We start from the raw sequence: 13,676 nt of genomic DNA, 5'->3' as shown, positions 1-13,676 counted from the left end.
GGCCCGCGCCGGGGCTCCGCGCCTGCTAGCTGCCCGGAGACTGCCCGAGAGCTTGGCGTGCGAGCGGAGGCCGGGCGGGCGGGCCGGGCACCTTACACGCTGGTCAGTTCTGAGACTCAAGCCGGTGCCCAACGGCAGTGTCCAGTGCCCTCCGTCGCTCCTGCGGGGCGTAAAGGTGCACGCGACCGTGGGCCTGGCCGCCGCCCCCAGGCCGAAGCGCCTGGAAGCTGTTGGCAGTCCCACGGCTTCATCACACACCGCCCTAGACTTCCCGCGGCCGGCTGTCGGGGTGGAGATGCTTCCAGTTGGTTTTCCACCACGAAGCCGGTTTTAAAAGTCACCTTGGTGACCTCAGGAGTCAGTAAGGATTATCCCCTCCCCCCATCGGGGGCGCAGTGCGGGGTGTCATTGCTGTGCACCCATCTTGTGTTCAGTTTGTGCCTCCTGGAAGTACAGCACCTTTTATGTGCGGGTGGGCAGAATAATGGCCCTCAGTATGTCCATGTCCTGGTGTCCAGAATCTGTGAATTATTATGGGGGGACTGCAGACGTGGTCAAGGCAAAGGTAGGGATGGGCTAGACCTGTGGCCCTGCGTAATCACTCACAGGGCCCCTAGATAGCAAAGAGGGAGGTAGGCAGGAGGGTCAGAGAGATGATGTGCTGGCCGCAGGGGGCATGGTGGGCCATGTCCCGGGAGTTCACGCAGCTTCTAGAAGCTGGGAAAGGCAAGCACACCCCCTGACACCAGAGCCCCCAGACTGCGCAGACCTTAATCACTGGCTGTGGCTAAACCCGAGACCTGGTGGTCATTTCCTACAGCATGCACAGGAAAGGGGCCCACGGGCCTTTTGAGCTAATAGTGGGATGGTGGACAAGACCGCTCCCCATGACAGCACCTCGCCCTCTCCCCTGTTAACTCTCTCCTATTCCCAGGTGGGGTTCTGAGCCCCAGCCTCTGCTCATTACATCCTCAAGATGACTCCAGGACCCCACTTGCAGAGAGGAAACCAAGTTTCAAACAAGGGAAGAGGCACGGGATCTGGTTGAAGTTAACGCCCATCTTAAAATTGTGAGATCCTGTGAAGGATAAATATGTTTTACTGATTTACCATGGATTTGCAAAATTATATATATTGTGAGGGGGTGCCTCTTTGCCTCTAGGTATGTAGGTGAATCAGTGGTAAATCAATTTTTGTTAAAAAATATAGATAATGCTAAACTAACTTCAAAAAAAGATCAGTTTGCTCCATTCCCAGACTTCAGTAAGATAATTGAATTCTCTGTAACTTTGCAAAAATAAAAGTATCAGTTGTATCATTATTGACAATTAAATATGACAATAAGGCCCTTCCTGGTGTCGCAGCCGGTTAAAGCACAGCACTGAGAAGCTAAAGCCACTTCTGCATGAGTTCGATCCCCGCCTGCTCCGGAGGTGACCACAGGGTGCGGCAGACCTCTCCTGACCCGCCCGCTGCTCCCCTCAGCAGTGTACTTTGTCGATCTGCCTGTTCTGTTCCCCACTCGGTCTCTGGTGAAGCCTCTCACCGCCCCTGAGCCTCTGGCCTGTACCCCAGTTCTGTATATACAAATAAATAAATCTTTAAAAAAAAATGACAATAATAGCTAAAGAAAATGAGTGTTTTGAAAGGTAAAGCTCAAGAAGCCTTCAATTTCTTAGTGGTTGGGGTTTGCTTTATTTCATACTTATGACAGTGTTGCAGTGACTATTAAGTTCTATTTGGACTTGTTTTAAAAATCTCTACTACGATGCTTGTTTAAGATTGTCCATGAAACCTGATGTTTTTCTTCTTTATTGGGACTGGATTATAGGTGTCTGGATAATTTTGATGTGGAATACTTATTTCCTACCTGACATACGGTAATAATTAAATATATTCAAGCTTGTTTGTTTATAAGACTCTGTTCTGAATCATAAGAACACAAATTTCACGGTAGCCCTTGAAGGGATGGATGTTGAATTCATAAGAGACCAGATAGGCTGGAAGACATTGCTTTCCAAGGATGACTTCCAGAACAAACAAAAATGAATGTATAGGAAAGAAAAGATTTTAGTCTTCCATCAATGTTGAATCATATTCTCTGAAACTCTTTAATTTAATGGCTGGAATCTAGAATTCATTGTGGAATCATACCTCGGCCATTAAGATTGTATTCAGCTAAATCATTTTTTTAAAAAAGCATGAGTTTGTCTAGAGGAATTGCAGCGGGGCTGCCCGGGAGGTGCTGGGGTTAAGTGTCAGCACTATGAAGCTGTCACCAGCCACTGCTGCTTAGTTGAATTCCATCCCCAGCCAGGGAGGGACCCACAGGGCGCAGCAGACCCCTCGTGTCTCCCCGCTGCTCCCCTCGGCAGTGGATTTCAGTCGATACACCTGTTCTGCTCCCACTGTTCTGTCCCTGGTGACTCCTCTCACCCCCCGCACCTCTGGCCTGCACCCCAGTTCTTGTGTGCATAGATAACAAATCTTTTAAGAAAAAGAATTGAAGAGAGAAAAACAGGACCCGGGATTTCTGGGTTGCTGGTCCCTCTATATTTTCTGCTTGTTCTCAACCCAGGTGCGTCCACAGAAGCGCTGAAAGAAGAGGGGCGGTCGCCGCCCTCCGCGCCCGCACCTCCGGCAGCCAGCGGCCCCAGGAAGAGCCGGTGGGGCTTCGTAATCACCGGGGCCGTCGGCGGCGCGCTGGTGGCCGTGTATGCTGTGGCCACGCCGTTTGTCACCCCGGCCCTCCGCAGAGTTTGTTTGCCGTTTGTGCCTGCGACGGCCCAGCAGATCGAGAACGTCGTGCAGCTGCTGCAGCGCAGGAAGGGCTCGCTGGTGGACATCGGCAGCGGCGACGGGCGCATTGTGAGTTTGGCTGGAGACTCCGGAGTGAGGTTTGGAACTGGGATTGTTAACATCACTGGGAGGCTTTGCCTAAGACTGGCCGTAACTGACAATTGGATGGAGTAGTTTAATTTTGTGTGTGTTTGGCCAGACGAGCAAACCCTCCAGCATGAATTTAGAATTTATTTTTCTTCAATTTTTTTCTTAAAGTTCTTTGTAGCTATCCCACGTAAGAAGGAACTCTTAATCGGTAATGATGAAATTGTGCATTGAAAAAGGTGCACCAACAGAGTTGGCGTAAGTAGAAGTAGGTTAAATCATGGCGTCTCACCACTCCAGTATTTCCCGTTCGCACCCTACATGTTTGCGTCTGTATCTTTTTCTGTTTCTACGTGTCTGTTAATCTCTGCCTGGTGATATTGTGGAGTTGGGAAGAGGCACTGCCTTCATCCCCACTCCTCCAAGATCAGACTGAGGGACTTCAGCTCACTCTGACCCTGGCTGCAAACCTATGAAGATAAAGACTTAAGGCCATTGACCACTAGGGGGTGTTCCAGAATGCTCTGTGGGTAAGGCAGCCCGGTCCTCAGGTGACGGGAGGAAGGCTGCACGGTGGGGCCCTTAGCATAGAACCTGCAGGCCTTGAAGCCTTGGACCCTGTCATGTCTGTGCACCCGGAAGCCCTCAGGAGCAGGTCAGAGGCGACTGACTGTTTCAGAGAAGTCAGCAGCTGTGCATGTCAGTGAGAGGAAGTTTTAACACCCAGAGTTAGGTGGATGAGGCTTCTCCAAAGTTGCTTCCTTACGGGGTGAGACAGTTGCTTGGGAAGGTCCCTCAGGCGGCGCACCCACTCAGGGAGGTCCCCTGGAAGAGGGGTGGCAAGACAAGCTGAGTGGGGGACCCGGGACCAGCCCACCTGGTCAGCAGCGGCCGGCGCGCCCATCCCGGTCTGGGGCTCCTCCCGTTGGCCTGTTGTCAGTTCCGAACGGACGATCTTAACTGCCAAGGAAATGTGCCACCTGCTGCGTAGTCCTTGTGGTCAGGTTGCTTTTGTTAACGACCACAGCCTGCTCACTGGACGCTCCCAGGCGGGTTCATCTTGCGGCTATCTGTGACCCTCCCGTGGCTGGTGGGGCCAGGCCGGTGATGCCGCTGTCCGGCGCGAACCCAGCCGTGTACTCCGATGCAGAGGGAAGCCTTGGACGGAAACGGGGCAGCTGAGCTTCCCGGCCGACTTTCTCTCTCCCCAAAGCCCAGGCACCTGGAGACACATCTTGAATGTCTTAGACAAAGGCGGTGACTTGGTGGGATACTGAGGACAAAGGACCGTAAACAGGACGTGTTCACGCCATCGGAGCGTGCAGGTGGTTCCCTCTTGGGAATAAACGCTGCCTCTTCCTGCAGGTGATCGCGGCAGCCAAGGAGGGATTCACAGCGGTGGGCTACGAGCTCAACCCCTGGCTGGTCTGGTTCTCCCGGTACCGCGCGTGGCGAGAGGGGGTGCAGGCCTCGACCCGCTTTCACATCTCGGATTTGTGGAAGGTGCGTGAGGCCACGGCGGCCCTGGAACCTTTGTGATTCACGATGAGTATGAGTAACACTGAGATGTTAATGAAGCAGAAACAGAACGCACCTGAATGCTTCGCACGGAGCTGTGGCCACTTCTGAGGCGGCAGGTTACAACCTGCTCTTGGTGGCGGGAGAGTGAGGTTTGGGGCAGGATGGCCGTGCGATCCTGAGGATTTGTTTGCTCGGTTGAAGCAGTTTTCATTTCTGGTTATTTTGGAATGATGAGGTTATCGCAGCTGGAAATCTTATCAGCTGCTGTTCAAGCATTAACTTGTTGATGTCATTCTAGGTAAGGAGCAGACCTTTCAGGGGGTGGGTGGGTGGGTGGGATTCGAGAGATGGACACGGGGAGGAGAGTTGAGATCCAGCAGCCGAGCTGTCCTGGCCCTCTGCCCTTCATAAAGCATGTGGCGTGGCCAGGCCCATTCATAGTCCAGGCTCATGGCGGAGCACCGCGTTGGGCCAGGCCCCAGGAACGTGGACGTGGCCAGAGTGAGACACGTGCGCTCCTGTTTCCCATGTTTCCCTTCTCCTAGTAAGTGCGCAATAGCATTATGTTTTTTTTTTTTAAAGATTTATTTATTTATTTGTGTATACAGAGCTGGGGTACAGGCCAGAGGTGCAGGGGCGGCGAGAGGCTTCCCCAGAGACAGAGCGGGGAGCAGAACAGGCAGATCGACGAAGTCTACTGCTGAGGGGAGCAGCGGGCGGGTCAGGAGAGGTCTGCCGCGCCCTGGGGTCACCTCGGGGCAGGCGGGGATCGAACTCATGCGGAAGCGGCTTTAGCTTCTCAGTGCTGTGCTCTAACCCGCTGCGCCACCAGGGAGGGCCAATAGCATTGTGTTTTAAAGAAAGCAGAGTATGCATCTGAATTAAAATTTTCTTACTGCAAAAATGGTAACTCACAGAGCTACTGGCACAGTGGTGCCGGTGGGGTGCTGGATGCCAGGTGCTCACGGACCCGCAGTCGTGGGGAGCACGAGCCCAGCGGCACACAGTGAGCCCGCTGCGTGAAAGGAGGCGCGCCCGCCCCTGAAGGGCGCCCGGTGGTTCTGTCTCAGGCATCCTCCTTCAGTGCCTTGAATAAGAACTTGCACCGGAACATTGTCATCAGTAGTTCGTAAACACTCAGTTGCGTTTTGCGCGCATTGTCTTTATATCGTGTATAAACGATCTCTCTCCAGAGTAAATAAGACTTTTATTGGGTAATAAGAATTTTGACTGGCAAAGCACTTCCCCAGTTTTTTCAAGTAAAGACCGTTTCATTGCATTTTTTACTTAGTACTTTATTTTATTTATTTATTTTTCAAAGATTTATTTGTTATGCACACAAGAACTGGGCTACAGGCCAGAGGTGCGGGGTTGGGGGTGAGAGGACTCTCCGGAGACAGAGTGGGAGCAGAACAGGCGATCTATTGAAATACACCGCTGAGGGGAGCGGTGGGGAGACAGGAGGGGTCTGCCGCGCCCCGTGGGTCACACCCTGACCGGGGATCGGACTCCTGCATCAGTGGCTGGTGACGGTCTGGCCAGTGCCGTGCCTTTACCCCAGAGAGGCCCTACTTAGTGCTGTAGAGAAGAGGGCGTCAGAGTTGAGGACGCGCCCCGGGCACCCTGGATCTGGTGAGCAGTGGACTTGAGCAGAGCATGGGCAGCGGGGTCGGGCGGCCTGGCTTGGCCACCGCCTGGTCAGTCGCAGGCCTTTCTCACATGACGTGACCAGGGAGGTGGAGAGGCCTGGGGTCCTCGTGGCCGCCCCGAGGGCGGGACCCTCCCGGGCAGCCTTTGGAAAACCCGTGGCTGGTCGTCTCTCCCGATGACGTGGGACAGAGGCCTGTCCTGGTGGCAGCCCAGTGTCGATAAGGTGGGAAACTTACTTTGGGACAAGAAAATCTGAACTGTTTGGCTTTTACAAATCAACGCCTGAACCCCTCTGTCCCGCTTCTCCTAGGTGACTTTTTCGCAGTACTCGAACGTTGTGGTCTTCGGGGTGCCTCAGATGGTGAGTGCTGCGGTGTCCGGCCCCGGGGTTGGCTCAGGCTCTGCCCAGCCCTCTCCAGCACGTGGCCTTCCTGCCGCCGGCCCAACTGCCGTTTGACCAGGTGCTTTGGGCCTGAAATGTTGAGTCAGGAAATGGCCATAGTTTTTATGTTTTAATTACTTTTACTTTGTAAAACAGATTTTATTAATACACACAATTACTGGGGTACAGGTCAGAGGTGTGCGGGGTGGGGGTGGGGGTTGAGGCAACTTCCCAGAGACAGACTGGGGAGCGCAACAGCGGATGCACCGAGACCCACTGCTGAGGGGGCCGCGGGGAGACAGGCGGGTCTGCCGCGCCCTGGGGCCCCGCCCTGGCGGGGACCGAGCTCGTGCTGCACGGCTGCGGCTTCGTGGTGCGGCGCTTAGCCCGCTGCGCCGCCAGGGAGGCCTGCTCAGGGTCTCTCAGCAGCTGCCTCCAGCAAAGTCCTCAGTTGTCAACAGACCCAGTCGGAAGCCGCGTCCCGAGCCCCTGGAGGCGTAGGTCAGGCCCTTGCCCTGCCGCCCCGCCGCCGCGGGGGAGGGCCGCCCTCTGCCACCCAGGCTGGGGCGCCGCGGCGGCCCCTGTGGGCTGGCTTCACTGGCCTCGGGGTGAGCCCTCTGCAAAGGGGGACGCGGCAGGAGTGAGGCCGGTCCTCAGGCAGCACCGGAGACGCGGCCCGAGCCAGGCTTTGCTGTCGCTGTTGCTCTGCAGGCTGCCGCGGGAAGCCCCTCACGTTTCAGTCTGTGATTGTAGCCGTAATATCGTGGTGGGATCGATGCTTGCGGAAAACCACTCTATGACTGACATGGCGTTTAATGAAAAAAAAAAAAGAGGAAATTTGCTTTTTGGTGGTTTTATTTTCTTATTCGCCCTTTAATTTTTTTGTATAAGATGCTTCAACGCTTGAGAAATTTTTTTAATGTGAGGGACCTTCAGTATAATGCTATTTTCTTTTCAAGTTGATGGAGTGGGAATGCTCTCGCTAGCCATGAAAGTGACAAGGTTCTCTGTGCCTGCAGTCCGTTCTCAGAAAGCCTGAAATTAGGATGAAGTCTGGGTGTCTGCACTTCTGCTGTAGAGCCAGACGAGGCCGGAGGCCCGCTTGCCGGTCATTTGCAGGGGCTGGCTGGAGTCACAGGCTTGCCGGGGAATCTGATGGTTATTTACTACTTCTGCTGCTTGGGCCTTTCTGTGTTTAATTTGAAATATTTTTTCAAGCTGGCAAAACAACAAGAGTAATTCTTAAACTCTGTGAGAAATATACTGGAGACCAGCAGGGAAGGGAAGGGAGGGGAGGATGAGGAGGGGATGGACAGTCCAGGGCGGTGGGCCGGGGTGGTGGAGCTTGGTGCAGGGCGGAGGCAGCTGTCCACAGGGAGGGAGGAGTTGTGCTGCCCAGATTTTCTAGTTAGTCAACGACTGGCAGATCAAAATTTGATAGGGAGGGAAAGCATTTGTGTTAATGTTTAATTTAAGTGTTAATTTGAAATCCATGTGCCGTGAAGAGCCTGGTGCCGTCTGCAAGGCGGGAGAAGCCCCATCGGGGACCGGCAGCTGTGGGCCAGCAGGGGCAGCTGTGGGCAGGGCCCCTGGGGTCCATCTAGGGAGCTGTCGGTGCTCAGCGTGGCCCCGGGGGGCTGCCCACACAGCCGTAAGAGTCCTGCTCCTTCCATGAGGCCTCCGCCGTTGTCTGGGCGGGAAGTGAGCGCCTGTGGCCTCCCCACTCCCGAAGGGAGGGTGGCGGGCGCACCCAGCCCGCGGCTCCGCGGCTCAGGAGGTGGTCTGCGGGGCCAGTCCAAGAGGTGGGACTGGCCTGACCGGAGAGGGAGGGGCTCGTGCCGCTGTGTGGCACAGCGTGCCCTGGGCTGGCCTGCACAGCGTGTCCGGCCGAGGGACAGCCACTGCGAAGGCCGGGGCGGGGTGAGGAGGGGGATGGCGGCGGCCGGGAGGAGGCCGGCCCTCGTGAGCTGTGCCCGTGCGCCATGAGGAGGGCGGGTCCCGCGCATGGAGGGACCACGGGCCGCCCTGGGAGAGAGAGGACCCAGCGGCGCCAGGGTGACTGGCCTGACAACTGAGGTTTGGCGTTGCCCTTTGGACCGGGAAAAGGGCAGGCTGAGCTGCTTGGGGGACAGCGGGAGGGGTGTGGGTGTGAAATTGGGGACGTGCAGGGTGCAGGTTGGCGGCCGGGGCGGTGGCATCAGGTGGCTCAGGCGTCATGGGCCAGCGGTGAAGCCCAGCAGAGGCTGAGGGCCCCCAGGAGGGCAGCGCCCCGCCACCTGAGCCCTGGCCTCTCACCTCAGAGCCCTGGGAAGTGAGGGGCCCTCAGCAAAGGACGGGGAGTGGGAGCTGGGGAGGAGGGGCGGGCAGGAGGGCAGACTGGGGGAGTGGGCCCGGGGGGCGCAGAGGGAGGCTGGCACCCTGGAAACTAAGTGGGGAGCGGGGGATGGAGTGACCTGCTGGGATGGATGTGCTACTTTGCTTGACGCCTTCCAGGTGAGCTGGCTTCACCTGACGTTTAAAGTCCTGAAGAAGTGATTGGAATGTGACGCGCGGGTGTTGCCTTGAAACCCGTGATTGTGGGAGCCCCTGGCCTTCTGTTAGCGCCCGGCGCTTGCCTGGGCGCAGCAGCGAGACTGGCCTCTGCGCGTGCTTATGTATAGTTCAGCTGCTAGTTGCTTTTGATCGCAGTAGCGCCTTTCGTTTCTAGGTTTATTTCGACTTAGCATATGACAGCCATCTGGAGAGCAGAATCGCAGTCCCGTGAGCACGTTTTCGGTGATCCTTTCTACGAGCAAAGTCATCACAGGCGACCCTGATATTTTGGAAAAACACGTTGTCTCATTCTTTGCTTATTTAACTTTTCCCTCAAGGAACAAAACCCTCCCTCCCTCCTTCCTTCTGTCTTCCTCTCACTCTTTCATTAGCGCTAGAGATCAGTTATGTCCCACCCGTGATGGGACCCTTATTTGTTATCTTGCTATGGAATATGGACTCTGTCGCCTGGGGTCACGCAGGGGTGTTTTCCCAAGCACTTTTTAAAGCTACAGGTCAGGGACGAGTCTTCACAGAAGCACGGCTGATTTGGTATTGGTTTAAAGGGAGCAGTTTTTGCTCAGGTCTTGGTTTCTAAGAAGTGCGTCCCAGCCGGAGGGGTCAGGGATGCTGGAGCCGGGCTGCTCAGGGCCTGAGCAAGGGGGTCCCGGACTGGGCAGCTCTGTGAGTTGGGGTGTGAGGGCCAGAACATGCGAGGGCTTGTCCTGGGGGAGAGCTGCCAGCTTGAGGTCAACCTGCAGTCTTCAGGCACACGGTGGGCAGGGCAGGCCGGGTTGCAGTCGTGAGGGAGGAGCGTCTGGGCCCCCACGCCCAGGGCGCTGGCTGGCAGGGGGCTGGGAAGGGCAGCTCTTCCCTGCAGGAGGGACAGGGCTAGCTTTGGCCACTTGCTGCAGGGCTGGAAAGACCTTCCAGGGCCGAGTCGCCAGCGGTTCTGCAGTGGGGGGGCCCCAGCTGAAGATTGACAGGGTGTGCACATCCTCTCACGGTGTCCCCCCAAAGGACCCGCTTGTTAGGAAGGGACAAGAGTAACCACAGTGTGGGCACGCGAGCCACCCCTGGGTCCCCGCCTTGGCATCGCGTCTGAGGAGGGACGCCGGGGCCTCCGCCTGTGGTCCCCAGAAGGTCACAGCCCCCAGATGGGCGTGTCCGAACACACGCTGTGTGTCCAGGTGCAGACGCCAGCGACCCCAGCTGTCCACTGCACCATGGCCATTTGAGACTGACCTAAACCCGACTGTTGACACTGTCTGTACTGAAATTAGCAGCAGTTTTCTGCTCTCAGCAGCGATGGTACGTCTCAGCCAGTAGCATCTAGAGTCAAAGAAGTATGGTCAATAAGTAAAGTTTAGGTCAGTAAGTCGCTCCTCGTTTAATCATCACCACATGATGGTGTCAGTCAGACTCCCAGGAGCCGGGGGCAGCTGCTGAGAGGGGCTGATTCACAGTGGCCCCGAGGAGCTGCTCTGTCGGCGTCGTTAGAGACTTCTGTAGTTTGCGTGGATTACTGGGCGATGTCCGTAGGCCCCGGGGTCCTTTTCACAGGTAACTTGTGCACAGGTATGTGGTGGAATCATCTCCCCTTACCAGACACTGTCATTGCCCACAGATGCCGCAGCTGGCCAAGAAGCTTGAGCTTGAACTTGAGGATGGTGCCAGAGTCATCGCTTGCCGGTTCCCGTTCCCGAACTGGACCCCTGACGAGGTCACGGGCGAGGGGATCGACACCGTGTGGGCGTACGATGTGAGAACCTTCAGAGGGAGCGGCGGGAGGCCCCGGGGGTCCGCACCCGGACAGCTGGCCACGCAAACGTGAGCGGCGCCGAGAGCCTTTTTCTGAAATGCCGGCGGCCCCCGGTGCCCACTCGCAGCCGTGTCTCCTGCAGGAGTGTCTCTCTTTGGTCCAGATCGAGAAATTCCCACTTCCCTTAACTTGTGCAGGAAGCAAGTGGCGAGCAGAAGCTGGACTTAAAGCCCCATTTCGGGGTGTATCTGCCATCTGTGCTGCTCTCCCGTGTGGGACGGAGTGGGACGGCCCGGGCCGGGCGGGGACTCACCGGCTCTCCACATCCTGGGCACCGAGACGCCGCGCCAGGGAGGAGAACAAACCGCTGGTGAAGAGGGCAGGGGCCGGCCGCGTCTTAAGTCTTAGGCACATGTAGGGTTCATCTCTCCCGCAGGTCGTGACAAATTTTCTAAAGGATGTAGAGAGACATATTTTGTAAAACATAAAATATAAAACCGGGAATCATTTGTTCCAGAGTTAATTACTCTCTGTGAATCCACTGTGTGTCGTGCGTGTGCTCAGACACAGTTTAACGTTTCTGAGTTCTGAACACTGTCTTGTACCCTAGTGACACTGGTTCACAACACTGTAGAGATCCCAGGCGTGCGCTGCAGTCATGGCATCGATGTGCACATCACACCTGCTGCCAAGGGCCGGTGCCACCCCCACATCTCACCAGGCCCGGCCTGAAGCAATTCATTCATTCATTTATTTATGCATACAAGAGCTGGGGTGAGAGGCAGAGACAGAGAAGGGAGCAGAACAGGCAGATCGAAGAAGGACACTGCTGAGGGGAGCAGCGGGCGGTCAGGAGAGGTCTGCCGCGCCCTGTGGGTCACCTCCGGGGCGGGGATGGAACTGGAGCTGAAGCGGCTTTAGCTTCTCGGTGCTGCGCTTTGACCCGCTGCGCCACCAGGGAGGGCCCCAACTTCCCTTTTTTAACGTCAGTTATAATGGTGACACCGTGGGGCCGAACACGGAACAGCGACTCCTGTACTTGCCGGTGTTGTGCGTTACGTCCAGTCTGCAGCTCTTCCCCGGCTGAGGGCTGCCCTGGCTGCTTTGCCGCCTGGCCGTCGGCCCTGGCTGCTGCCCTCTGACCTGTGGCCTGTGGGCTCTTCCTGTGCTTCCTCGGCCCTGCCCTTCTGCATTAAAAGGTTCTGAATACGATTGAGATTGCACAGCTGAGCCCTAAACAAGCCTCCGGCCTTGCTGTTTGCTCAGGTTGGGAGGCTTCCTCTCCATGTTTATATTTGCCTTTTTGGCCCATCTGCTGACACAGCACCACTGTTGTTTCCAGTAAATGAAAGGCAAACATTTCCCCACTTAGGAGTTGGGAGAGGGAGGGGAGAAGGCGGCCTCAGCGCTTCTGGAGGCCATCAGGAGTGATGGATGATCAGGAGTGATGGATTCACACCGCACCAGGCTGCGGGCCGGGTCACATGTCTGCATTTTGTGTCTTCGGGAGTTTGGCGATTATTATTCCTTTAGGCTTTTACTGGTGCTTTCTGAGACATGAATTTTGATCCTATGGAGAGTTTCCATTTCAACAGAAGGTTCTAATCTTTTTTTTTCAGGCTTAAAGAATCACTTTGCTATAGATCACAAAGGATTCTGTTTAGATGGATAAGAACAAACAAGTTTTTAAATTTCTCCAACTGACTATTGGTCAAATCCTGCAAACTGCTCACAAACGTGAAAGTAATTCAGATGATTATGATGAATTCTTCCCTAGGAGCAAATGAGCTGTTGCTGGAACTAAAACAAGAAAGAGGCCTTTACTGCACAATTTATATGTGGAGGGAAGTGAAGGATGATGATTTGCTATTTACAGGTTTTTTTTTTTTCCCTACAGCAGGAGAAGTTTCAAAGTGGCTTTGATATATTTTTCTTTTCATTTTCAGTCCTTTATTGAGAAAAACCAATACTCTGTTCTAAGCGAAAGGGAATATTTTCCAAGCATAGGCCAGTGATAACACACATAAATACTGTGTAGAAATGTCTTCAGGTATTAACGGTAGAGGGCGGAAGCTCTACACTTAAAGAAATGAGGTATACTTGTCATCCAGGAACATTGGCCCTTCTCAGTGCGCAGGGCTGTGAGTTCAGGCAGGTAATCGAGTCCTGCCTCCCATCTGGCAGTGCTGATGTGTTTTCTGTCCTAGCGCTTTGCCTTTTCCAGATGTCATGTAGCCGGGGTCAGACCGACGACACCTTGTGTGTCCAGCGTGGGGCGTGGACATCCATCCAGTGGACACGTGCTCATTACTTCTTGCTGGGTCCATGGATACATGGTTCTGACCATTTACCATTTATCAGGGACAGGCATTTGGATTTTCCCCGGTTCTTGATGAGCTTGAATGAAACCACAATAAACATTTGCGCATACGTTTTCTTTCTGGGGACAAGAGCTTTTTTGTTGAAGCTGGGTAACCCCCTAGGTGCAGGGCTGCTGGCTTGTATCAGCAAAAAGAAGAAAGTTGGAGAACTCACACTTCCCAGTTTCAAAAGTTTCTATGAAGTGGCAGCAACCAAGACTGTAAGGTACTGGCCTAGGAATAGACTTACAGGTCAAGGAAATAAAATTGAGGCTCCAGAAAGGAAATCACACATTTATTAAGTTTGACCAGGGCGCCATGACAATTCAGGGGGCAAAGAATAGTTCTGAATGAATGGGGCTAGGCAGCGGGGTATTCACACGGAGAAGAATAAAGCCGAACCCTGCCTCACACTGTTCAGAGAAATGAACTCTTAATGGATCAGAGCGCAGAGTGGAAGAACTAAAACCAGAATTTAAAAAATGGAAGTAATGGGCCCTCCCTGGCAGCTCAACGGGTTAGAGCCCAGCACTGCAAGCTGGCAGCAGCCACTTCAGCACTGGTTTGATCCCCGCCCCGGAGG

General features: G+C 54.9%; 1 protein-coding gene across 1 annotated transcript in view; it reads left to right on the top strand.

Annotated features, from left to right (window-relative positions):
* Nucleotides 1–11,462, top strand: part of FAM173B (family with sequence similarity 173, member B) — an 11,920-nt gene extending 458 nt beyond the window's left edge. Inside the window, exons 2-5 of the mRNA XM_012721722.1 lie at nt 2,579–2,868; nt 4,252–4,389; nt 6,368–6,418; nt 10,599–11,462. Coding sequence (XP_012577176.1) covers nt 2,579–2,868; nt 4,252–4,389; nt 6,368–6,418; nt 10,599–10,805 — 686 coding nt within the window. The 3' untranslated portion in view covers nt 10,806–11,462. The remainder of the gene's footprint in view (nt 1–2,578; nt 2,869–4,251; nt 4,390–6,367; nt 6,419–10,598) is intronic.
* The last annotated feature ends 2,214 nt before the right edge of the window (nt 11,463–13,676 follow it).

The sequence above is a fragment of the Condylura cristata genome, unplaced genomic scaffold (genome assembly GCF_000260355.1).
Source record: "Condylura cristata isolate star-nosed mole 26May11 unplaced genomic scaffold, ConCri1.0 scaffold00007, whole genome shotgun sequence".
NCBI lineage: Eukaryota > Metazoa > Chordata > Mammalia > Eulipotyphla > Talpidae > Condylura > Condylura cristata.
The sequence above is the reverse complement of the archived record's forward strand: the minus strand, read 5'-3'. Positions and strand labels throughout refer to the sequence as shown.